Source organism: Ranitomeya variabilis, chromosome 3, assembly GCF_051348905.1.
Source record: "Ranitomeya variabilis isolate aRanVar5 chromosome 3, aRanVar5.hap1, whole genome shotgun sequence".
NCBI classification, from domain to species: Eukaryota; Metazoa; Chordata; class Amphibia; order Anura; family Dendrobatidae; genus Ranitomeya; species Ranitomeya variabilis.
This window is the reverse complement of record NC_135234.1, coordinates 316798223-316822265: the sequence shown is the minus strand read 5'-3', so window position 1 is coordinate 316822265 and position 24043 is coordinate 316798223. Positions and strand designations below refer to the sequence as shown.

Sequence of the window (24043 nt, the reverse complement as noted above, 5' to 3'; positions counted from 1 at the left end):
GAATCTGAACAATATAATCAGAAATACCCTGTACCCTAGCAGCAAGCTGGTCTACATGAGAAGCTAATCCCTGAACATCCATGCTAGCACAAGACTCCTCAGCCACCCAGAGAAAAAGAGGGAAGAAAAGACAAAGCAGGCTACAGAAAAAAAAATGGCTCTTTCTTCCCTTCTTCTGAGATGCATTAAACTCATTGTTGTCCAGTTGTACTGTTGTGATCCGGTGACCTTGGAGCCGCATGAGCCTTTCTCAGGAGTAGGTGGAACCTGTACTGACCGCAAACCTTAAACTGTCACCGCAACTAGAAGTAGCCGTGGGGTGTACCTAACACATCCTAGACACCTCGACACAGTCGGAGGACTAAATACCCCTATAGATGGAAATGGGAATTCTATCTTGCCTCAGAGCAGAACCCCAAAGGATAGGCAGCCCCCCACAAATATTGACTGTGAGTATTAGAGGAAAGACACACACAGGCAGAAATCAGGATTTAGCAAAAGAGGCCACGCTAGCTAAATAGAAAAGGATAGGACAGAATACTAAGTGGTCAGTATTAAAACCCTAAAAATATCCACAGCAGATGATACAAAAATTCCACCATCTAACTAAAGACATGGAATGTATATCTGCATCTCCTGAGAATCCAACTTGACTGAAATATCCAAACACAGTCTAAGCTGGACAAGAAAAAACATTGAATAGTACTGAATTGTAAAGCACACAGCACGTGTGCTGCAGAAACAAAACCAGACACTTATCTTTGCTGATTTGGCAGCAGGGCAGGAGGAACCAGACAGAGATGCAAAACCTCCAAGAACAATGGACAACTGGCAAGGGCTAATGAATCCTGCACACCTAAATATCCCAGTCAGAGCTGCAATCAGCAGGGACACCTGCCCAGGATTGCAACCCAGGGACAACTGCATTACTACCAACAACCACCAGAGGGAACCCAAGAGCAGAATTCACAACAAAGAGGGCTGTGATGACACTATTTTATTTATTAAAAAAGGACCCCACATTGGGGAATTGTTTGTCAGCTCATGCCATCCATTACAAATCTCAGAGACCCACACCCCTACATTGGGCCTACTTCTTAACTCTGTTTCCGGCAATGTCTCTTCCTTATCTCCGACAACATGACCTGAATGAACGTGTTCTGTACTTTTATAGGAAACAGAATTTTGAGCAAGGGGGGCTGTGATGGCAATAATATATTTTTAAAAAAGGTACCCCCCATTGGTGAAACCACATCCTTGTTGGCAAAGACTTCATAACATTTGTGCACCTTAAAGAGCTCACTTGAAACGCTCCTTTTTGTGTTGCCTGGTTGCTCACATTGGACACAATACACTTCATATAAATTTGAGAAAGCAATGCTGTTAGTTTGGCTCAGTAGTTCATTACAAATATTTCTTGTATTACTACATTAGTTCTCTCCTTGAGAGCTATAACTTTAGCTGCCTAAAATGTACAAATGGCGAATATACAAATGGCGATTTGGAAACCAGATTAAAATACTGTATACCGAATGCATTCAGACAATCACAAAGCTGCATTTTTTGTAAAACATTTAAAGATGTGACAGAAAATGCTCATAGTGACACAATCTTGAGAAATGTTTGTTTAATCACTTCACAAATAGTTCTAAGCCTCTATATGTTTGCTGTTTGTCATTGTAAAACATTAAGGTTTACTGAAATTCTGCCTGTGGTGGTTTCATCTAAATCTTGTGGTTTTCATTTTCTAGTGGTTTATGGCCTTTCGTCTGATGACTCCATGATATCTCAGTTTCATACAACCTTGAAAGCTGGCCACTTGAATGTCTGGGTGAAACTAGAGTTACTACATAGTGTAAATCACTATATAAGACCATAGAAACATGACTAAAACATATGCCAAAACTGGGGTACCTGTACATGTACAGTGTGCTGACACCTGCATAATTGGGGATGCCCATGCAGTGTAGTTAATCTCCCAGGGGTTCGCTGTCTTGGTCTTGCTTCTCTGATATTCCAGACGGATGATGTTTAAAAGCCTCTTGGGGATGATGTAAGTATACTGTATGTAGTTAATCTTCATATATACGTAATCACAATATGCATTTAATCCTTATATGTACTTATTAACCTTTGTATGTTAACATATATAAAAGTGCACGCACTCACACTATTCAATCATACTATTTCTTGAATTTTGTAGTTTGAAATAAAATTGCGTTGTATTGCAAGTATTAGCCTTTTTTAAAGTCATATCTGAACCTTAGTGTTAAAAACATGGCAAATAAAATTGCCAAATTCTCCTGTAAATAATTCTGTAAAGATGGAACCATCATACCATTAAAAAATACGAGTGGATTTTCATGGGCCCATCCAGTATGTGGGTTCCAAGGCATAATGGGGTGCATATGACTATGCAGCAGGGCTGGCCTTGCTGCCAATGTGTAAAACAAAGAAGTACGGGAGTACAAAATGAATATTGTGAAGTGGATTTTCATGGGCCCATCCAGTATGTGGGTTACAAGGCGTAATGGGGTGCATATGACTGACTAAGCAGCAGGGCTGGCTTTGCTGCCAATGTGTAAAACGGAGTACGGAGTACAAAATGCATATTGTGAAGTGGATTTTCAAGAGCCCATCCAGTATGTGGGTTCAAAGGCTTATTGGGGTGCATATGAATTGGTAGCAGGGCAGGCCTTGAATTCAATGCAACACTTTATGCAGGAGTCCCCCCTGAACATCTTATGAAAGCCCATCCACTCACAGCATAGGCTACAATAGCTTAGGAGACCCACTGTTTAATAATGGCCTTTTAAGGAGATTAATGCCGCCTGATGCAACAGTAAAAATAGGCTCTGTGACTTTAAGCAAAAAGAAAAACAGATTGCCGCACCAACCGCTAGTGAAAACACCTGTGCATGTGTGTGTCAGATATCCAGCGTATATGCCACTTGCAGAACTTGGGTGCTGCCACAGAAGACCCTTGGAAGCGCAGCAGAGCGAAACAGCCGTCGTCTTTTTATATCACGTTTCTCCCTACTATTTCTGCATTTGGCATGTGGCACAATAAAGACTGAACATTAGCAGATGGTGAGTGCCCACTTTTTTCTACGTTTTTGCTGTGACTTTAAGAGTCCCTCCTTTATAAATAAAACAAGATGGGTCTGCTTATGTGTCACACACCACATGGCCAGCTAGGGTTGTTAAATGTTACAATGAGATTTCCTAGCGAATGCATTTATAGTGGTTGAAAGCAATTTTAAAGTTGAAAAGCGCTACGTCTGAACTAAGCCTAAGTGGGGGAGGAAATTTTCAGTCTGGGGTTAAATATTTGGCCTTACAGGCAAGTCATTAACCTGCAAAGGATGTACTTTGACATATTTCCCAGCAAAATCCATTTTGGTTTCGTTTTAGTGTGCTTTTTGCTGCACCGGGAAAAATGGCATGGATCTCAGAAAATAATGTTTCCAGCTGTGAACTAGGAGTCAGGAATGCTTCCAGGGGCGATCCCCATGGTGTTCCTGTGACTTTTGAGCAGTATTTCCATCATTTTCAGATGTTTTTAGACCTCAAAAGGACCCTCGGGGAGATCACGGTAAAAATACTCAGGTCTCCTTTAGACTTACATTGGGCTCATTGTTCTGGCCGAATACCCGAGTATTCCAATCTGTTCGACCCGAGTAACGAGCACCCGAACATTTTAGTGCTCGCTCATCACTAGTTGTCATCTTTGAATCATTCTAATGTGGTTTAGATGACCACATTACTTCTGCAGGTCCCTGCATCACACGCCATACCTACTTTGGGAATATTGGCTTTGCAGGAACCCTGTTTATCTTCTTCTCTCTGCATATCTTTGCAGTCTACATACTCCCCTGAAGAATCCTCAACACTGAGGAGGAAAGGCGACATATTTTTTGGGTACTTTCCAGGCAGTGGCACACTTGGGTACTGCCCTTGTTTGGGCAGGAGCAACACACGGGGCATGAAAGAGTTATATAGAAACCACTCCTAAAACATCTGCTTCTTCTGCCCAATTTGGAATGCTTATCATCATGGCATATTGGTGAGATTGAACCTTTTTATATGAACACTGTTATTGTGACCACTTGTACTTTATACAGTTACAGTAAAGTGTTTTTTGTGTTTTTAATTCTAGATTGTTCTTCTTTAAATAGTACTATTAAAAGTTATATTTTATTGTATCTACATTATCTACCTCTCCTTGCTGATAATAGACATTTGCAAACTGAGAGTTCAATTGGGATATCTGATTCTAAATCAGATTGTAACTGATTCTTTCAATCAATCTACTGTTAGAAAAGGTGAACAGCACATTTGTGTCCTGAATGTCGGCTCTAATCAGATTTACCATGCATCAATCTGAACTCCGGTTCGATGGAATCCCAACATGAGCATCCAGTGCATTAAATTCTTTGTGCTCCGGAAATCTGCATTTCATAGAGGTCACTAATCTTCTGGACATGAATTCTAATCTATTACATACAAGTGTGCTTTTATTCCAATACCTATAGAGAAGTAAATCATGAAAATAACAGAGTCAGGGTTAAGACATGGTTAATGTCCTGTTCTCTCAGGGTTAATATTGTTAGCCTCTCTTTCAAGATGGGAGGGGTATTTATACTCACTTCTAGCTGGGTTTCAGTGTCAGCTATACGTTCTGCTTCAGCCTGTGTGCTTGACCCCTTGAGTGTGTGCCCGGCTTACATCGTGTTTATCTTGCTTTCCGTGTGTTATTCTGTTCATTTTCCTGGATTACTGAACTCTGGCTTTGCTTCTGACTATCCCGTCTCTCCCGTTTGGTACCTCATGATCTCCTGGCTCCGATCTCTGCTTGTTTGATTATTCTCTAGTGCTTGTCCCTTCTCTGTTTCCCGGCGTCTTGCTCTGCCCCCTGACCTCCTCCAACTCTGTTACATGTCTAAAGTCCTGTTGGTTAATAGGTCACTCTGTCACATATCTAAGGTCCTGTAGGTTTCCAGGTTAGTAACTCAGCATTTAGCTCAGTTCCTTTGCTGCTGTGTGCAGCTCTCCCTGCAGCATTAATACCAGGTAGCCATGACAAACAGACCTCTTTTTTAAATAAAATAAAACATATAGAAAAGCGACTTATGTCTGACTTTTGGTTAAAAAAAGTTATTTTTCCACAGTTACTAATTACTTACAGTATTCGCTGTTGGTCCTTCTCCCTTAGCTGTGTGTCTCGTTCCAAAACTTGAGTTATTGATCTTTGCTCCTCTCCAGTCAAGAAACTGAGATCCAGAAGGTCCCCACTATCATCCATTCTTTGCCCACATTGGTCACACTAGCAGCAAGGGGTGCAACTCAATCACGACAGCTGAGTGACCAGCTAGTATGATGTATGTCTTCTTGGCACCTAGAGATGTACATAAGATGAGGAAAAAGATATCTTGAAAAATACAGGAGACAAAATAAATAATGAATAAAAAACAGTAGCAGAGCATATTACACACTGTGGGGGAGTACACTAGTTGCTGCTGCTTAGTGGTGCATTTACAGGATGTATGTTTAATGCAAATGCCACAAGTCTTAAATGAGGAAGTGAAGAATTTTGGTCTGGCCAGAGAAAGTTTGCAGAAAAAAATAATTCCAGGCACCACTAAAACCATGTTTAAACCAAATATTGAATACTAGATGGTGGCCCGATTCTAACGCATCGGGTATTCTAGAATATGTATGCGTAGTGTATAGCACAGCCCACGTATTATATTGCGCAGCCCACGTAGTACATTGCGCAGCCCACGTAGTACATTGCGCAGCCAACGCAGTACATTGTGCAGCTCACGTTGTATATTGCGCAGCCCACGTAGTATATTGCGCAGCCCACGTAGTATATTGCACAGCCCACGTAGTATATTGCGCAGCCCACAAAGTATATTGCGCAGCCCACACGTAGTATATTGCGCAGCCCACATAGTATATAGCGCAGCCCACGTAGTATATTGCGCAGGCCACATAGTATATTGCGCAGCCCACGTAGTATATTGCGCAGCTCACGTAGTATATTGTCCAGGCACGTAGTATATTGCCCAGCCCACGTAGTATATAACAATGTGGGCATCATATTCCTGTTAAAAAAAGATATAAAATAAAAAATAGTTATATACTCACCTTCCGGAGCCTCCGGATCCAGAACCGGCCTTCCCGCTTGCAACGCTCCGGTGACTGCTCCATGCTGCGGTCTCGTGAGATGATGACGTAGCATCGCGAGACCGCAACGTCATCATCTCGCGAGATCGCAGCATGGAGCAGTCACCGGAGCCTCGCAAGCAGGAAAGGCCGGTTCTGGATCCGAGGGGCCCACGGACGGTGAGTATCTAACGATTTTTTTTTTTTAATTATTATTTTTAACATTCGTTTTACTATTCATGCCGCATAGGCAGCATGAATAGTAAAAAGTTGGTCACACAGGGTTAATAGCAGCGGCAACGGACTGCATTACACCGCGGCATAACGCGGTCCGTTACCGCTGCCATTAACCCTGTGTGAGGGCAGACTGGAGGGATGTATGCGGGGGTCAGGCAGTGAGTGCGGGTACTGCGTGGAGTAAGGAGCGGCCATTTTCTTCCGGACTGTGCGCGTCGCTGATTGGTCGCGGCAGCCATGACAGGCAGCTGCCGAGACCAATCAGCGAACGAATAACCGTTACCGACAGACAGACAGAAGGACAGACAGACGGAAGTGACCCTTAGACAATTATATAGTAGAAGGCTTGAATTTAAGGTCATGTTTTTCTTACTATGCGTAAGCCCTCACCTCCGCTAAACAGACCTATTTCACTAACCTTGTATCTTCACTATCCTACAACCCAAAACAACTGTTCAGCACATTCAACTCCCTCCTCCGCCCACCACTGCCACCCCCAACTCCCCTCATCTCCTCCGAGGACTTTGCCACCTACTTCAAAAACAAGATCGACCAAACAAGGCAAACCCTAACTGTTACACCACCCCAACCACTCCATATACCAGACCTCTGCCCTCCCCTAATAACCTCCCTCTCCAACATCACTGAAGGAGAGCTTACTCACCTCTTCTCCAAATCACACCTCACCACCTGTGCCCTTGACCCCATCCCCTCCTACTTGCTCCCCAACCTCACTAACATGCTCATTCCAGCCCTAACACATCTCTTCAACCTATCGCTATCTTCTGGTACCTTCCCCTCTGCCTTCAAACATGCCACCATCACACCCATCCTCAAAAAAACTAACCTTGACCCAACTGCTATACAAAGCTACCGCCCCATATCACTGCTCCCGTTTGCTTCAAAACTCCTTGAGCAGCATGTCCATGCTCAAATTTCCTCCCACCTCTCATCTAACTCTATGCTTGACAACCTTCAATCTGGCTTCCGCCCCCACCACTCCACCGAAACTGCCCTGACAAAAATTACTAATGACTTACTCACAGCCAAAGCTAACAGACAGTTCTCCATCCTCCTCCTTCTTGACCTGTCCTCTGCTTTCGACACAGTCGATCACTGCCTACTGCTACAGATTCTTTCTTCCCTTGGCATCAAAGGCCTTGCCCTATCCTGGATGGCCTCATACCTTTCCGACCGCACATTTAGCGTTTCCTACTCCCACACTACCTCCTCATCCCGCCCTCTCTCTGTTGGAGTCCCTCAAGGCTCTGTCCTAGGGCCCCTACTTTTTTCCATCTATACCCTTGGCCTAGGGCAACTCATAAAGTCCCATGGCTTCCAGTACCACCTGTATGCGGACGACACTCAGATCTACCTCTCTGGCTCAGATGTCACCTCTCTTCTGTCCAGAATCCCGGAGTTTCTGTCAGCCATATCCTCCTTCTTCACCTCTCGCTTCCTAAAACTCAATGTAGACAAAACCGAACTCATCATCTTTCCCCCATCTCACGTATCCCCCCCACCTGATCTATCTATTATGGTAAACGGCATCACGTTCTCTCCCGCACCTGAAATCCGTTGCCTCGGAGTAACTCTCGACTCTGCCTTGTCCTTCAAACCGCACGTTCAAATTCTTGCCACCTCCTGTCGCCTCCAACTCAAAAATATTGCCAGAATCCGTCCCTTCCTCACCCCACAATCTACTAAGACTCTTGTGCATGCCCTCATCATCTCCCGCCTCGACTACTGCAACACCCTCCTCTGTGGCCTCCCCGCTAACTCTCTTGCACCACTCCAGTCTGTCCTCAACTCTGCTGCCCGGCTAATCCACCTCTCTCCTCGCTACTCCCCTGCTTCTCCCCTTTGCAAATCCCTCCACTGGCTCCCAATTCCCCAACGAATCCAGTTCAAACTACTAACACTGATCTACAAAGCCATCCACAACCTGTCCCCTCCCTATATCTCTGAACTAATCTCCCAATACCTTCCCTCACGTAACCTCCGATCCTCCCAAGACCACCTACTCTCCACCACACTTATTCGGTCCTCACACAACCGCCTCCAAGATTTCTCCCGAATATCCCCCATCCTCTGGAATTCCATGCCTCAACACATCCGACTATCCACCACCCTCGGATCCTTCAGACGGAACCTGAAAACCCATCTCTTCAAGAAAGCCTACAGCCTGCAATAGCCTACAGCCTGCAATAACCATTCTGCCGCCTCGCCATCGCCAGAGCAGCCGCCTCTCCATCGCCAGAGCTGCTGCACCTCTGACCTTCTGTCTCTTCCCCACTATCCCATAGAATGTAAGTCCGCAAGGACAGGGTCCTCTCCCCTTTGTAACAGTCTGTCACTGTAAACTTGTTTACTGTAAACGATATCTATAACCCTGTATGTAACCCCTTTCTCATGTACAGCACCATGGAATTAATGGTGCTATATAAATAAATAATAATAATAATAATAATTAGTAAATTGTACATAAGTTTATGGAGAAAAATCATCACAGTGGGGATTCATGGTGCAGTAGAGTTTCTACCAAGAAATACGTAGACTATCAATACCTATATACATATCTACCAGGGTTAAATTACAATAATGGATGCTGTTAGGGGCCATATGGCCTCCTAAATTGAAGCTGAGGAGCTGAACACTACTTTTATCTACCATCTGGACAGAGCCCTATCTACCCACAGCTTGTAAAAATCGGGTCTTCTTCATGCAAAATTGGGAAAATTTGCAAAATGTATTCTTCATGCAAAAAATGGAAGTTTGAATGGTGCTTTGTCTATGAATGATGTGATATAACTGCTTCATGAGGACAACAGGATAAACATGATCTAAATGTAATGTTCTTTGTGGCTACGTTTTCTCAATTGACTAATTTCACTTTAATATGCCTTTAAAAGCATGCAGCAGTAGAGGGGTTAAGGGGATTGTACATCTGCTAAGATCTGAGGTGTGCTGGCCACTTTTCAATTATCTTTGTATGTAATTACTCCACACAAAAAGGAAATAGTGACTTAAGGTACCGTCACACTAAACGATATCGCTAGCGATCCGTGACGTTGCAGCGTCCTGGCTAGCGATATTGTTGTGTTTGACACGCAGCAGCGATCAGGATCCTGCTGTGATATCGCTGGTCGTTGAAGAAAGTTCAGAACTTTATTTGGTCGTCAGACCGGCGTGTATCGTCGTGTTTGACACCAAAAGCAACGATACCAGCGATGTTTTACACTGGTAACCAGGGTAAACATCGGGTTGCTAAGCGCAGGGCCACGCTTAGTAACCCGATGTTTACCCTGGTTACCAGTGTAAAATGTAAAAAAACAAACACTACATACTCACCTTCGCGTCCCCCGCCGTCCGCTTCCTGCACTGACTGAGCGCCGTAAAGTGAAAGTGAAAGTACAGCACAGCGGTGAGGTCACCGCTCTGCTGTTAAGGCCGGCGCTCAGTGCAGGAAGCGGACGCCGGGGGACGCGAATGTAAGTATGTACTGTTTGTTTTTTTACATTTTACACTGGTAACCAGGGTAAACATCGGGTTACTAAGCGCGGCCCTGCGCTTAGTAACCCGATGTTTACCCTGGTTACCCAGGGACCTCGGCATCGTTGGTCGCTGGAGAGCGGTCTGTGTGACAGCTCTCCAGTGACCAAACAGCGACGCTGCAGCGATCGGCATCGTTGTCTGTATCGCTGCAGCGTCGCTTAGTGTGACGGTACCTTTAAAGAAATAGCAAAGTATAGTGACATTTGCCTCTTTTACTATGCTGTATAACAAATTCTTGATCTAAACAAATAAAACTAGTAGACTTTTTTATTAATAACAAAATACATTGCACTGGCAAATCAGCAACATCGCAAGGTACTTTTTTAGAGCTTTTGAAGTATGTGCCTCTTACTCGCTACCCACTTGCTTGCATCCTTTTTTAGGCCGGGGTCACACTACAGCGTAATACAGATGAGTGTTCAGCGAAAAAAAAAATCGCATAATACTCGGCCCAATGTTAATCAATGGGGCAGCTCCCATCATCCGTTTTTTTCTCATCTGTATTACACTTGCAAGTGAAATCGCAGCATGCTGCGATTGTCCGCGTATAACAGCTGAGAAACGCCAATGCAATTCTACGGGTGTGAGAAAAAAATCACACAGCACACGGACCATCAGTGTGACTTGTGAGAAATTCTCAGGCATTGGCAGGTGACAGGAAAGTCTCAACCATTATTTGCTCATTTTGCAAGTGTGTGAGAAAATCTCACCATATGGATGAGATACGTATGACACATGGACACTTTTTTGAGAAAAAAGTGCATCCTGGCATTGCACACAGATGAGATACGGATCACCATACAGAGAACATTTGTGCGATTCTCAGCAGACAAAATCGGACAGATTTTTTTTATACATTGTGTGTGACCCCGGCCTTATACAAATCTTGGCAATTAGTATACGATAGATATGACAAAAAATTAAAATGGCTATTCTGTTAGTGTAATGTTTTAAAAGCAGGTTTACAGACATTTTGTAGGGTTTAAGGACTGATTAGTCTAGGGCTTCTTAAACTGTAAGGCCGGCATCACACTAGTTTTACGGACGTATGAGATGCGCAAAAACTACGCATTGCACACGGACCAATGAGTTTCTATGGGGCAGCTCCTATCTGGCGTATATTTCGCATCCGTATTTTACGGGCTGAAAAAATCGCAGCATGCTGCGTTTGTCAGCGTATTGCGCAAAAAATATGCCAATGAAAGTCTATGGGGGAAAGAAAAATTACGATTACACACAGACCACAAGTGTGACTTCTAAAAATACGCAAGACTTTTGCAGGTGACAGAAAATGTGCCAAGCCCTCAATCAGGAAGCTTAGACATGCTAGTTAGCTGAAAAAGCCAGACAGACATTTCGGAAGTCTGCCGCACGCCTCCACGGAGTCTCCTGCAGCATGGCATCTATCAAATGTCGATATTCTCCTGGTCCTGGTCCAAGAGAGGCCTGAAATTTGGGATCAAAGGGATGCCCATTACTCAAACTGGGCAAGAAAAGAGGCTGCTTGGAGGAGCATATGTGGCCTCCTTTTCCCTGATTATACACAGCGGCCATGTGAGGGCCAGAGGCAAATAAGTACTCTCATGTTTCTCTATTCTTAATATTCTAAAATGCAGTAACTAGCAGTTTTTCATACTATTATTATTATTATTTATTTATTTAATTTTTTATTTATATAACACCATTATTTCCATGGTGCTGGACATGAGAAAGGGGTTACGTATAGTGTTGAGCCACCCCCCTAATGTTCGAGTTCGGTTCGTCGAATTGGGGCGTGTTCGACGAATGTTCGTCAAACCCCATTAATACCAATGGCAGGTAAACACAAACACATACAAACACATAGAAAACACATAGAAAACACCTTAAAAGGTGTCCAAAAGCTGACAAACTGCTCAGATGACACAACAAACACATGGAAAAGTCACAAGTACATATAGTCATGTGAAAAGAAAAGAGGTGGAGGAGTAAAAAGAGGAGGAGACATAGATATAGGCATGTCATGCCCTTCTAAAATCAAGAAAGGCTGGAGTAAAAATCTAAAATCAGCCTACCAACACCCAGACGTTGTGACAAAATTTTTAAAAAAAGAATTATCTTTAAGTAGAATGGCGGGTCCATTCAGAACACTTTCCTTAGAAGACGTAGTGGTATCCCCATTGGGAGTCGTGCCAAAAAAGGAACCCAATACATTCCGACTAATCCACCTTTTGTCATATCCAAGGAGCAGGTCAGTAAATTACAACATCGATGCAGAACCAAGTACAGTACTATATACTGTACCTGCTTTGACGAGGCAATCAGGCGGGTCAAGAAGTTGGGAAGGGGCACCCTAATGGCCAAAACAGACATTGAGGGGGCATTCCGGTTACTACCTGTGCCTCTGAATAGTGTCCTCCCATTGGGCTGCTTCTGTGAAGGAGCATACTACATAGATCGCTGTTTGCCCATGGGGTGCTCCATATCCTGCTCACTATTTGAGGTGTTTAGTTGCTTCCTCGAATGTGTCGTCATGGATGTTTGTAAGGCGGCACATATTATCCATTACCTCGATGACTTCTTATGCCTTGGCCCAAAAGATTCGCCACAGTGTGAAAACACGCAGTAGTCCGCCTGTGAGAAAGAGAGCTGGAGGGAGAGTGGACACCCCAGAGCCGAGTGGTTAGATTGAGAAAGAAAGAAAGAAGGCGGTGTAGCTTGCTTCATGGGTGGGGTACTCTGCTGAGTAGCAGAAATTGCTACTAGACCCAAAAGGATTTCCTGGGCTAGATGCCGTTACAAAATAGTAGTTAGGTAAACAGGCAGTGTAGCTTGCTTCATGGGTGAAGTACGCTGCTGAGTAGCACCAAATTCTACTGGGCCCAAAAGGATTTCCTGGGCCAGATGTGTTGTGAATTCCGTCCTTGGGCTCCCTCCTGTGGTTGTGAATGGTACTTTTGTGAGTTCTGCCCTTGGGCTCCCTCTGGTGGTTTCGAGTGGAACTGCTGCTCCTTGAGTTTAGCTGTAGCAGCTGCTTCACTGATCGTCTCTCCTGGCTTTGCTATTTAACCTGGCTCTGGTCTTCAGTTCATGCCAGCTGTCAATGTTTCTGGTTTGGGATTCAGATCTCTCCTTGGATTTCTCTGATGGCCTGTCCATTTCAGCAAAAGATAAGTTTTTGCTAGTTCTTTGTTGTCCATTTGCTTTGGACTTTATTGCTCAGCTCATGTTATGTTTCCTTTTGTCCAGCTTGTCATTATGATATATTCAGGCTAGCTGGAAGCTCTGGGGAAGCAGATTTGCCCTCCACACCGTGAGTCGGTGTGGAGATCATTTTTGTAAACTCTGCGTGGATTTTTAGTTTTTAATACTGACCGCACAGTATCCTTTCCTATTCTGTCTATTTAGATTAGTATTGGCCTCCTTTGCTAAAATCTGTTTTCATTTCTGTGTATGTTATTTCCCTCTCCACTCACAGTCAATATTTGTGGGGGGCTATCTTTCCTTTTGGGAATTTCTCTGATGCAAGATAGCTTTCTGTTTCCATCTTTAGGGGTAGTTAGTTCTCAGGCTGTGACGACGTGTCTAGGGAGAGACAGGAACACTCCACGGCTATTTCTAGTGTTGGTGTTAGGATTAGGAACTGCGGTCAGTAAAGATACCACCTGCTCAGAGCTTGTCCCATGTTGCTCTTTAACCACCAGGTCATATCAGTGTTGCTCCTTAGCCACCAGGTCATAACAGTACAGCTGGCCCGCAATGTGTTGAATGCATCTCAAAAGAGGGAAAAAAAAGTTGAGCCATTTTTTTTTTTTTCCTTTGCAGCCTGTTTTGTCTTTTTTTTCCCCTTAATCTCTGGGTGGTTCAGGATTCCGGTGCTGACATGGAGGTTCAAGGTCTGTCCTCGCGTGTGGATCAACTCGCTGCAAGGGTACAGAGTATCCAAGATTATGTTGTTCACACTCCGGTTTTAGAGCCTAGAATTCCTATTCCTGATTTGTTTTCTGGGGATAGATCTAAATTTTTGAACTCGGATTGCTGTATGACGAACCTAATTCTGTGGATCAGGCAGAAAAAACCTTGCTGGCTCTGTGTCAGGGTCAGGAAGCGGCAGAAGTATACTGCTAGAAATTTAGAAAGTGGTCTGTGCTCACAAAATGGAATGAGTATGCCCTGGCAGCAATTTTCAGAAAGGGTCTTTCTGAAGCCCTTAAAGATGTTATGGTGGGGTTCCCCACGCCTGCTGGTTTGAACGAATCAATGTCTTTGGCCATTCAGATTGATCGGCGCCTGTGCGAGCGCAAGGTGGTGCACCATATGGCGGTGTCCTCTGGGCAGAGTCCTGAGCCTATGCAATGTGATAGGATTTTGACTAGAGCGGAACGGCAGGAATTCAGACGTCAGAATGGGCTGTGTTTTTACTGTGGTGACTCTACTCATGCTATTTCTGATTGTCCTAAGCATACTAAGAGGGTCGCTAGGTCTGTTACCATAAGTACTGTACAGCCTAAATTTCTCTTGTCTGTTACCATGATTTGCTCATTGTCGTCCTTTTCTGTTATGGCATTTGTGGATTCAGGCACTGCCCTGAACTTAATGGACTTGGAATTTGCCAAACGCTGTGGTTTTTCCTTGGAGCCTTTGCGGAGCCCTATTCCCTTGAGGGGGATTGATGCTACGCCATTGGCCAAGAATAAACCTCAGTACTGGACACAGTTGACCATGTACATGGCTCCAGCACATCAGGGAAATATTCGTTTTTTGGTGTTGCGTAGTTTGCACGATGTTGTTGTGCTGGGTTTTCCATGGTTACAGGTACATAATCCAGTGCTGGATTGGAAATCTATGTCTGTGACTAGTTGGGGTTGTCAAGGGATACATAGTGATGTTCCTTTGATGTCAATTTCCTCTTCCCCCTCTTCTGAAGTTCCTGAGTTTTTGTCAGATTTCCAGGATATATTTGATGAGCCCAAGTCCAGTTCCCTTCCTCCTCATAGGGACTGCGATTGTGCTATTAACTTGATTCCTGGCTGTAAGTTCCCTAAGGGTCGACTTTTCAATCTGTCTGTGCCAGAGCATGCCGCTATGCGGAGTTATGTAATGGAGTCTTTGGAGAAGGGGCATATTTGCCCGCCTTCGTCACCGTTGGGAGCGGGGTTCTTTTTTGTTGCCAAGAAGGATGGCTCCTTGAGGCCCTGTATAGATTATCGCCTTCTCAATAAGATCACGGTCAAATTCCAGTACCCTTTACCTTTGCTTTCTGATTTGTTTGCTCGGATTAAGGGGGCTAGTTGGTTTACCAAGATTGACCTTCGAGGGGCGTATAATCTTGTTCGTATTAAACAGGGTGATGAATGGAAAACAGCATTTAATACGCCTGAAGGCCATTTTGAATACCTTGTGATGCCATTCGGGCTCTCTAATGCTCCATCTGTGTTTCAGTCCTTTATGCATGATATCTTCCGGAATTATCTGGATAAATTTATGATTGTATATTTGGATGATATTTTGGTTTTTTCCGATGATTGGGAGTCTCATGTGAAGCAGGTCAGGATGGTATTTCAGATCATTCGTGCTAATGCGTTGTTTGTGAAGGGGTCTAAGTGCCTCTTTGGAGTTCAGAAGGTTTCGTTTTTGGGTTTCATTTTTTATCCCTCGGCTATTGATATGGACCCTCTTAAGGTCCAAGCCATTCATGATTGGACTCAACCCACATCTGTGAAGAGCCTTCAGAAATTTTTGGGCTTTTTGCTAATTTTTATCGCCGCTTCATTGCTAATTTTTCCAGTGTGGTTAAGCCTCTGACCGATTTGACGAAGAAAGGCGCTGATGTGATGAATTGGTCCTCTGCGGCTGTTGAGGCCTTTCAGGAGCTTAAACGTCGTTTTACTTCTGCCCCTGTGTTGCGTCAGCCAGATGTTTCTCTCCCTTTTCAGGTTGAGGTTGACGCTTCTGAGATTGGGGCAGGGGCCGTTTTGTCTCAGAGAAGTTCTGATGGCTCTTTGATGAAACCGTGTGCTTTCTTCTCTAGAAAGTTTTCGCCTGCTGAGCGTAATTATGATGTCGGCAATCGGGAGTTGTTGGCTATGAAGTGGGCATTTGAGGAGTGGCGACATTGGCTTGAGGGAGCCAAGCATCGCGTTGTGGTCTTGACCGATCATAAGAATCTGATTTACCTTGAGTCTGCCAAGCGGTTGAGTCCTAGACAGGCTCGATGGTCTCTGTTTTTCTCCCGTTTTGATTTTGTGGTCTCGTATCTTCCGGGATCTAAGAATGTGAAGGCTGATGCCCTTTCTAGGAGTTTTTTGCCTGATTCTCCGGGAGTCCTTGAGCCTACTGGTATTCTCAAGGAGGGGGTGATTCTTTCTGCCATCTCTCCTGATTTACGGCGGGTGCTTCGGCAGTTTCAGGCTGATAAACCTGACCGCTGTCCAGTGGGGAAACTGTTTGTTCCTGATAGATGGACTAGTAAGGTAATTTCTGAGGTTCATTGTTCAGTATTGGCCGGTCATCCTGGGATTTTTGGTACCAGAGAGCTGGTTGCTAGGTCCTTTTGGTGGCCTTCCTTGTCGCGGGATGTGCGTTCTTTTGTGCAGTCCTGTGGGACTTGTGCCCGGGCCAAGCCTTGCTGTTCCCGTGCTAGTGGGTTGCTTTTGCTGGTCCCTGAGAGGCCCTGGACGCATATTTCCATGGATTTTATTTCTGATCTTCCTGTTTCCCAGAAGATGTCTGTCATCTGGGTGGTTTGTGACTGGTTTTCTAAGATGGTCCATTTGGTACCTTTGCCTAAGTTGCCTTCCTCCTCTGATTTGGTTCCATTATTTTTTCAGCATGTGGTTCGTTTGCATGGCATTCCGGAGAATATTGTGTCTGACAGAGGTTCCCAGTTTGTTTCTAGGTTCTGGCGGTCCTTTTGTGCTAGAATGGGCATTGATTTGTCTTTTTCTTCAGCATTTCATCCTCAGACAAATGGCCAAACGGAGCGAACCAATCAGACCTTGGAAACCTATTTGAGATGCTTCGTGTCTGCTGATCAGGATGATTGGATGACCTTCTTGCCGTTGGCCAAGTTTGCCCTTAATAATCGGGCTAGTTCGGCTACCTTGGTTTCGCCTTTCTTTTGTAACTTTGGTTTTCATCCCCGTTTTTCTTCAGGGCAGGTTGAGCCTTCTGACTGTCCTGGTGTGGATTCTGTGGTGGACAGGTTACAGCAGATTTGGACTCATGTGGTGGACAATTTAATGTTGTCTCAGGAAAAGGCTCAACGTTTTGCTAACCGTCGTCGGTGTGTTGGTCCCCGGCTTCGTGTTGGGGATTTGGTCTGGTTGTCTTCTCGTTATGTTCCTATGAAGGTTTCTTCCCCTAAGTTCAAGCCTCGCTTTATTGGTCCTTATAAGATTTCTGAAATTATCAATCCGGTGTCTTTTCGTTTGGTCCTTCCATCTTCTTTTTCCATTCATAACGTTTTTCATAGATCTTTGTTGCGGAGATATGTGGTGCCCATGGTTCCCTCCGTTGATCCTCCTGCTCCGGTGTTGGTTGAGGGGGAGTTGGAATATGTGGTGGAAAAGATTTTGGATTCTCGTTTTTCGAGGCGGAAGCTTCAGTATCTGGTCAAGTGGAAAGGTTATGGCCAGGAGGATAATTCTTGGGTTGTTGCCTCCGATGTCCATGCTGCCGATTTGGTTCGAGCTTTTCACTTGGCTCATCCTGATCGGCCTGGGGGCTCTGGTGAGGGTTCGGTGACCCCTCCTCAAGGGGGGGGTACTGTTGTGAATTCCGTCCTTGGGCTCCCTCCTGTGGTTGTGAATGGTACTTTTGTGAGTTCTGCCCTTGGGCTCCCTCTGGTGGTTTCGAGTGGAACTGCTGCTCCTTGAGTTTAGCTGTAGCAGCTGCTTCACTGATCGTCTCTCCTGGCTTTGCTATTTAACCTGGCTCTGGTCTTCAGTTCATGCCAGCTGTCAATGTTTCTGGTTTGGGATTCAGATCTCTCCTTGGATTTCTCTGATGGCCTGTCCATTTCAGCAAAAGATAAGTTTTTGCTAGTTCTTTGTTGTCCATTTGCTTTGGACTTTATTGCTCAGCTCATGTTATGTTTCCTTTTGTCCAGCTTGTCATTATGATATATTCAGGCTAGCTGGAAGCTCTGGGGAAGCAGATTTGCTCTCCACACCGTGAGTCGGTGTGGAGATCATTTTTGTAAACTCTGCGTGGATTTTTAGTTTTTAATACTGACCGCACAGTATCCTTTCCTATTCTGTCTATTTAGATTAGTATTGGCCTCCTTTGCTGAAATCTGTTTTCATTTCTGTGTATGTTATTTCCCTCTCCACTCACAGTCAATATTTGTGGGGGGCTATCTTTCCTTTTGGGAATTTCTCTGAGGCAAGATAGCTTTCTGTTTCCATCTTTAGGGGTAGTTAGTTCTCAGGCTGTGACGACGTGTCTAGGGAGAGACAGGAACACTCCACGGCTATTTCTAGTGTTGGTGTTAGGATTAGGAACTGCGGTCAGTAAAGATACCACCTGCTCAGAGCTTGTCCCATGTTGCTCTTTAACCACCAGGTCATATCAGTGTTGCTCCTTAACCACCAGGTCATAACACAAAATAGTACTTAGGTAAACAGGCGGTGTAGCTTGCTTCATAGGTGGGGTACTCTGCTGAGTAGCAGAAATTGCTACTAGGCCCAAAAGGATTTCCTGGGCCAGATGCCGTTAAAAATAGTACTTAGGTAAACAGGTGGTGTACCTTGCTTCATGGGTGGGGTACTGTGCTGAGTAGCTCAAAATGCTTTTAGGTACAAAACGATTTCCTGGGCTAGATGCAGTTAAAAATTAGTAATTAGATCAACAGGCGGTGTAGCTTGCTTCATGGGTGGGGTACGCTGCTGAGTAGCACTAAATTCTACTAGGCCCAAAAGGATTTCCTAGGCTAGATGATGTTACAAAATAGTAGTTAGGTAAACAGGAGGTGTACCTTGCTTCATGGGTGGGGTACGCTGCTGAGTAGCACCAAATTCTACTAGGCCCAAAAGGATTTCCTGGGCCAGATGCCGTTAAAAATTGTACTTAGGTAAACAGGCGGTGTAGCTTGCTTCATGTGTGGGGTACGCTGCTGAGTAGCACTAAACTCTAGTAGGCCCAAAAGGATTTCCCGGGCTAGATGCTGTTACAAAATAGTAGTTAGGTAAACAGGCGGTGTAGCTTGCTTCATGGGTGAAGTACGCTGCTGAGTCGCACCAAATTCTACAAGGCCCAAAAGGATTTCCTGGGCCAGATGCCGTTAACCCTAGAACGCATACCTGGGGCCTCGCAGGCCTGCCAGGTTACTTGTTTTCTATTTTCTGTAAAAGTACTTTAGTTAGAATTTTGAAAATCTAGGCAATCCTCAGGTATATAGTTGTTAGTAATTTCCAGTTATTCATATATTTTTATGTTACAGACATTTCGGTATAACAACCTTTTTTTGGGACTACCCCATATTCACGCACCTGGGGCCTTTTAGGCCTGTACTAGGTTTACATGTGATACTCAGTCTTTTCGTCTGTATTGTTTCTGGGGAAGAACTTTTATGACTCTGCTATTGCTGGGAAGAGTGTGGATTCTGCATGACAACATAAAAATAAGAAAAATAAGAAAAATAAGAAAAAAAAAAAGAATAAAAATATTACAATGGATAATTACCAATTTTGAAATGGCCAACTTTTTGCTTCAAAAGCAACGTACACTTGTTGGTACTATGAGGCCAAACCGCCGCAAAATTCCTCCAATCATGAAGCACAATGCACTGCGAACAATCTACGAGAGTGTATTCGGTTTCTGCAATCAAGCAACAATGGTGTCTTATAAAGCCAAGAAAGAAAAATCCGTGATATTACTGAGTACAATGCATCATGATGGAAGTATTGACACCAATGACAGGAAAACAAAATCTGAAATCATACTGCATTATAATAAGACAAAAGGAGGTGTCGACAAGATGGACGAAATGATTGGAGAGTATTCGTGCAAAAGGCAGACTAAACATTGGCCTGTTGCCCTTTTTTCCAATATCCTTGATGTGTCAGCCCTCAATAGCTACATTGTTTATTGTCAAACTAATCCAGAATTCCATGCCAACAGGAAAGACAAGAGACGTCTATTTTTGACAGAACTTTGTTATGAACTTTTGATGCCTACTGTGATGATGAGAAGCAGCATGATATGCTTATCAAGGCAAATTACGGAGGCAATGATCCGATGTGGAATACGCTTTCTGGAACATCCAGAGCAAAGAGAAAAAAAAAGAAAGCGCTGCTATATTTGTCCAGCAAAGAAGGAAAGAAAATCGGAGCGTTTCTGTTCTACTTGCGGACAAAATGTAAGGAACATTCAGCCGAAAAAAAAATATGCGAGAATTGTCGGGGGAATATGTAAAGTTACAAATAAATATTCCTGCACCAAGTTTGCTACAACCAAAAAATTTTTTCATAAAAAAATTGCATATTGAATGCCTATATTTGGCGTGCCCGTTTACTTACTTTTTTGTTGTTTTATGCACATAATTATGTTTTGAAATATACACATCTTAGGCTGTGTTCCCAGCAGCGCTGGGGTTCACCAGAAGGGGATCCATAATGGATCTGACCTCCTGGGATTCCGCCAGTCTTAGCTGGGGTCACCAGGAGGTCAGATCCATTACGGATCCCCTCCTGGCGGACCCCAGCGCTAGTTGGAATGCATCCTTACCTTGCAATTGTAAAATAAATTTTGAAAAGTATTTTTATTTGAGTTATTCCGTGTTATTTGCACACAGGCCTAAAAGGCCCCAGGTGCGTGAATATGGGGTAGTCCCAAAAAAAGGTTGTTATACCGAAATGCCTATAACATAAAAATATATGAACAACTGGAAATTACTAACAATTATATACCTGAGGAATACCTAGAGTTTCAAAATTCTAACTAAAGTAATTTTACAGAAAATAGAAAACAAGTAACCTGGCAGGCCTGCGAGGCCCCAGGTATGCGTCCGCCAGCCTTAGCTGGGGTCACCAGGAGGTCTGATCCATTACGGAATCCCATCCTGGCGGACCCCTGAAAATAGTGGGAATGCATCCTTACTTTGCAATAAACTTTGAAAAGTATTTTTATTTGAGTTATTCCATGATAATTGTAAACAGGCCTAAAAGGCCCCAGGTGCGTGAATGTGTAGATTTCTATGGGTATGCGTTCTAGGGTTAAAAAATAGTACTTAGGTAAACAGGCGGTGTAGCTTGCTTCATGGGTGGGGTACGCTGCTGAGTAGCACTAAATTCTACTAGGCCCAAAAGGATTTCCTGGGCTAGATGCCGTTACAAAATAGTAGTTAGGTAAACAGGCGGTGTAGCTTGCTTCATGAGTGGGGTACGCTGCTGAGTAGCACTAAATTCTACTAGGCCCAAAAGGATTTCCCGGGCTAGATGCCATTACAAAATAGTAGTTAGGTAAACAGGCAGTGTAGCTTGCTTCATGGGTGAAGTACGCTGCTAAGTAGCACCAAAATCTACTAGGCCCAAAAGGATTTCCTGGGCCTTATGCCATTACAAAATAGTAGTTAGGTAAACAGGCGGTGTAGCTTGCTTCATGGGTGGGGTACGCTGCTGAGTAGCACTAAATTCTATTAGGCCCAAAAGGATTTCCCGGGCTAGATGCCGTTACAAAATAGTAGTTAGGTAAACAGGTGGTGTAGCTTGCTTCATGGGAGAAGTATGCTGCTGAGTAGCACCAAAATCTACTAGGCCCAAAAGGATTTCCTGGGCTAGATGCCATTACAAAATAGTAGTTAGGTAAACAGGTGGTGTAGCTTGCTTCATGGGTGGGGTACGCTGCTGAGTAGCACTAAATTCTACTAGGCCCAAAAGGATTTCCTGGGCCAGATGCCGTTAAAAATAGTACTTAGGTAAACAGGCGGTGGGTGGCTGGCTATTCTGCTGACGTGCAGACAGTGCTCCTAGGCCCAAAACTGTTAACTGGATTAGATGCAGTGAAAATTGAGATACACAGGCGGTGTAGTTAATTTCACAGGCGGACTACTCCGCTGACGTGCAAACGCTGCTACTAAGCCCAAAACCCCAAAATGATTTACTGGGTTAGATGCAGTAAAAATTGAGATACACAGGCGGTGTAACTAGCTTCACAGGTGGGCTACTCTGCTGACGTGCAGACACTGCTACTAAGCCCAAAACCCCAAAACGATTTACTGGGTTAGATGCAGTAAAAATTGAGATACACAGGCGGTGTAGCTAGCTTCACAGGCGGGCTACTCTGCTGACGTGCAGAAACTGCTACTAAGCCCAAAACGATTTACTGGGTTAGATGCAGTGAAAATAGAGATACACAGGCGGTGTAGTTAGTTTCACAGGCGGGCTACTCTACTGACGTGCAGACACTGCTCCTAGGCCCAAAACTATTAACTGGATTAGATGCAGTGAAAATTGAGATACACAGGCGGTATAGTTTGTTTCACAGGCGGGCTACTCTGCTGACGTGCAGACACTGCTCCTAGGCCCAAAACTATTAACTGGATTAGATGCAGTGAAAATTGAGATACACAGGCGGTGTAGTTAGTTTCACAGGCGGGCTACTCTGCTAACGTACAGACACTGCTACTAAGCCCAAAACCCTAAAATGATTTACTGGGTTAGATGCAGTAAAAATTGAGATACACAGGCAGTGTTGCTAGCTTCACAGGCGGGCTACTCTGCTGATGTGCAGACACTGCTACTAAGCCCAAAACCCCAAAATGATTTACTGGGTTAGATGCAGTAAAAAGTGAGATACACAGGCTACAGGCTTCACAGGCAGGCTACTCAGATGACTATCAGACAATGCTACTAGCCCAAAAGGAATGGCTGAGCTAGATTACACCAAATGCTGTGACTAAGGGTACTGTCACACAGTGGCACTTTGATAGCTACGACGGCACGATCTGTGACGTTCCAGCGATATCCATACGATATCTCTGTGTCTGACACGCAGCAGCGATCAGGGACCCTGCTGAGAATCGTACGTCGTAGCAGATCGTTTTGAACTTTCTTTCGTCGCTGGATCTCCCGCTGTCATCGCTGGATCGTTGTGTGTGACAGCGATCCAGCGATGCGTTCGCTTGTAACCAGGGTAAACATCGGGTTACTAAGCGCAGGGCCGCGCTTAGTAACCCGATGTTTACCCTGGTTACCAGCATAAAAGTAGAAATTAAAAAAAAAAACGTACATACTCACATTCCGGTGTCCTTCAGGTCCCTTGCCGTCTGCTTCCCGCTCTGACTGACTCCCGGCCGTAAGGCAGTACAGAGCACAGCGGTGACGTCACCGCTGTGATCTGCTTTCACTTGACGCCGGCACTCAGTCAGAGCGGGAAGCAGACGGCAAGGGACCTGAAGGACACCGGAATGTGAGTATGTACGTTTTTGGTTTTTTTTACTTTTACGCTGGTAACCAGGGTAAACATCGGGTTACTAAGCGCGGCCCTGCGCTTAGTAACCCGATGTTTACCCTGGTTACCCGGGGCCTTCGGCATCGTTGGTCGCTGGAGAGCGGTCTGTGTGACAGCTCTCCAGCAACCACACAACGACTTTCCAATGATCACGGCCAGGTCGTATCGCTGGTCGTGATCGTTGGAAAGCTGCAGAGTGTGACAGTACCCTAACACTTGCACAGCACTGGCTCAAACCTGCCTGGCAAACAGTGCTATGTACTGATGTAACCTACCCTGAAAAAGGCTGATATTACAACCTGTCCCGACTCCTCCCGACTTCCTAAACCTATCTCTCTGACAATTCGCTCCAAAAAAACACTCTTAGTCTGTATGGCGCCCACAGCAGCAGCGGTGCCGTCTAACACTAAGCTGCAGCAGTGAGGAAATGGTGGCGATGGGGCAAATGGCTGGTTCTTATAAGGCAAGGACATGTGACATACACAGCCAATGACACATGCCCTTGCTTGTGTGCATCACATGCACATTGCTGTGTGTGTATGCACTGCTTATAGGCTGAGAGACTGCACCGCCCCTCTTTAAATGCGGGAAAGAAAAAAAAAATGGAGATCGGCGTTATTTCAGCACAGATCTATCCCCCGCCCACTAT

The 24043-nt window shown here is 44.6% G+C and overlaps 1 protein-coding gene across 3 annotated transcripts in view; it reads right to left on the bottom strand.

Annotated features, from left to right (window-relative positions):
• SYTL1 (synaptotagmin like 1) overlaps positions 1-24043 on the bottom strand; it is a 303576-nt gene that overhangs the window by 176659 nt on the left and 102874 nt on the right. For all 3 annotated transcript variants that reach the window (XM_077295678.1, XM_077295677.1, XM_077295679.1), the window contains exon 2: positions 5187-5398. In XM_077295678.1, the coding sequence (XP_077151793.1) occupies positions 5187-5305 (119 nt within the window). In that variant the 5' untranslated portion in view covers positions 5306-5398. The remainder of the gene's footprint in view (positions 1-5186; positions 5399-24043) is intronic.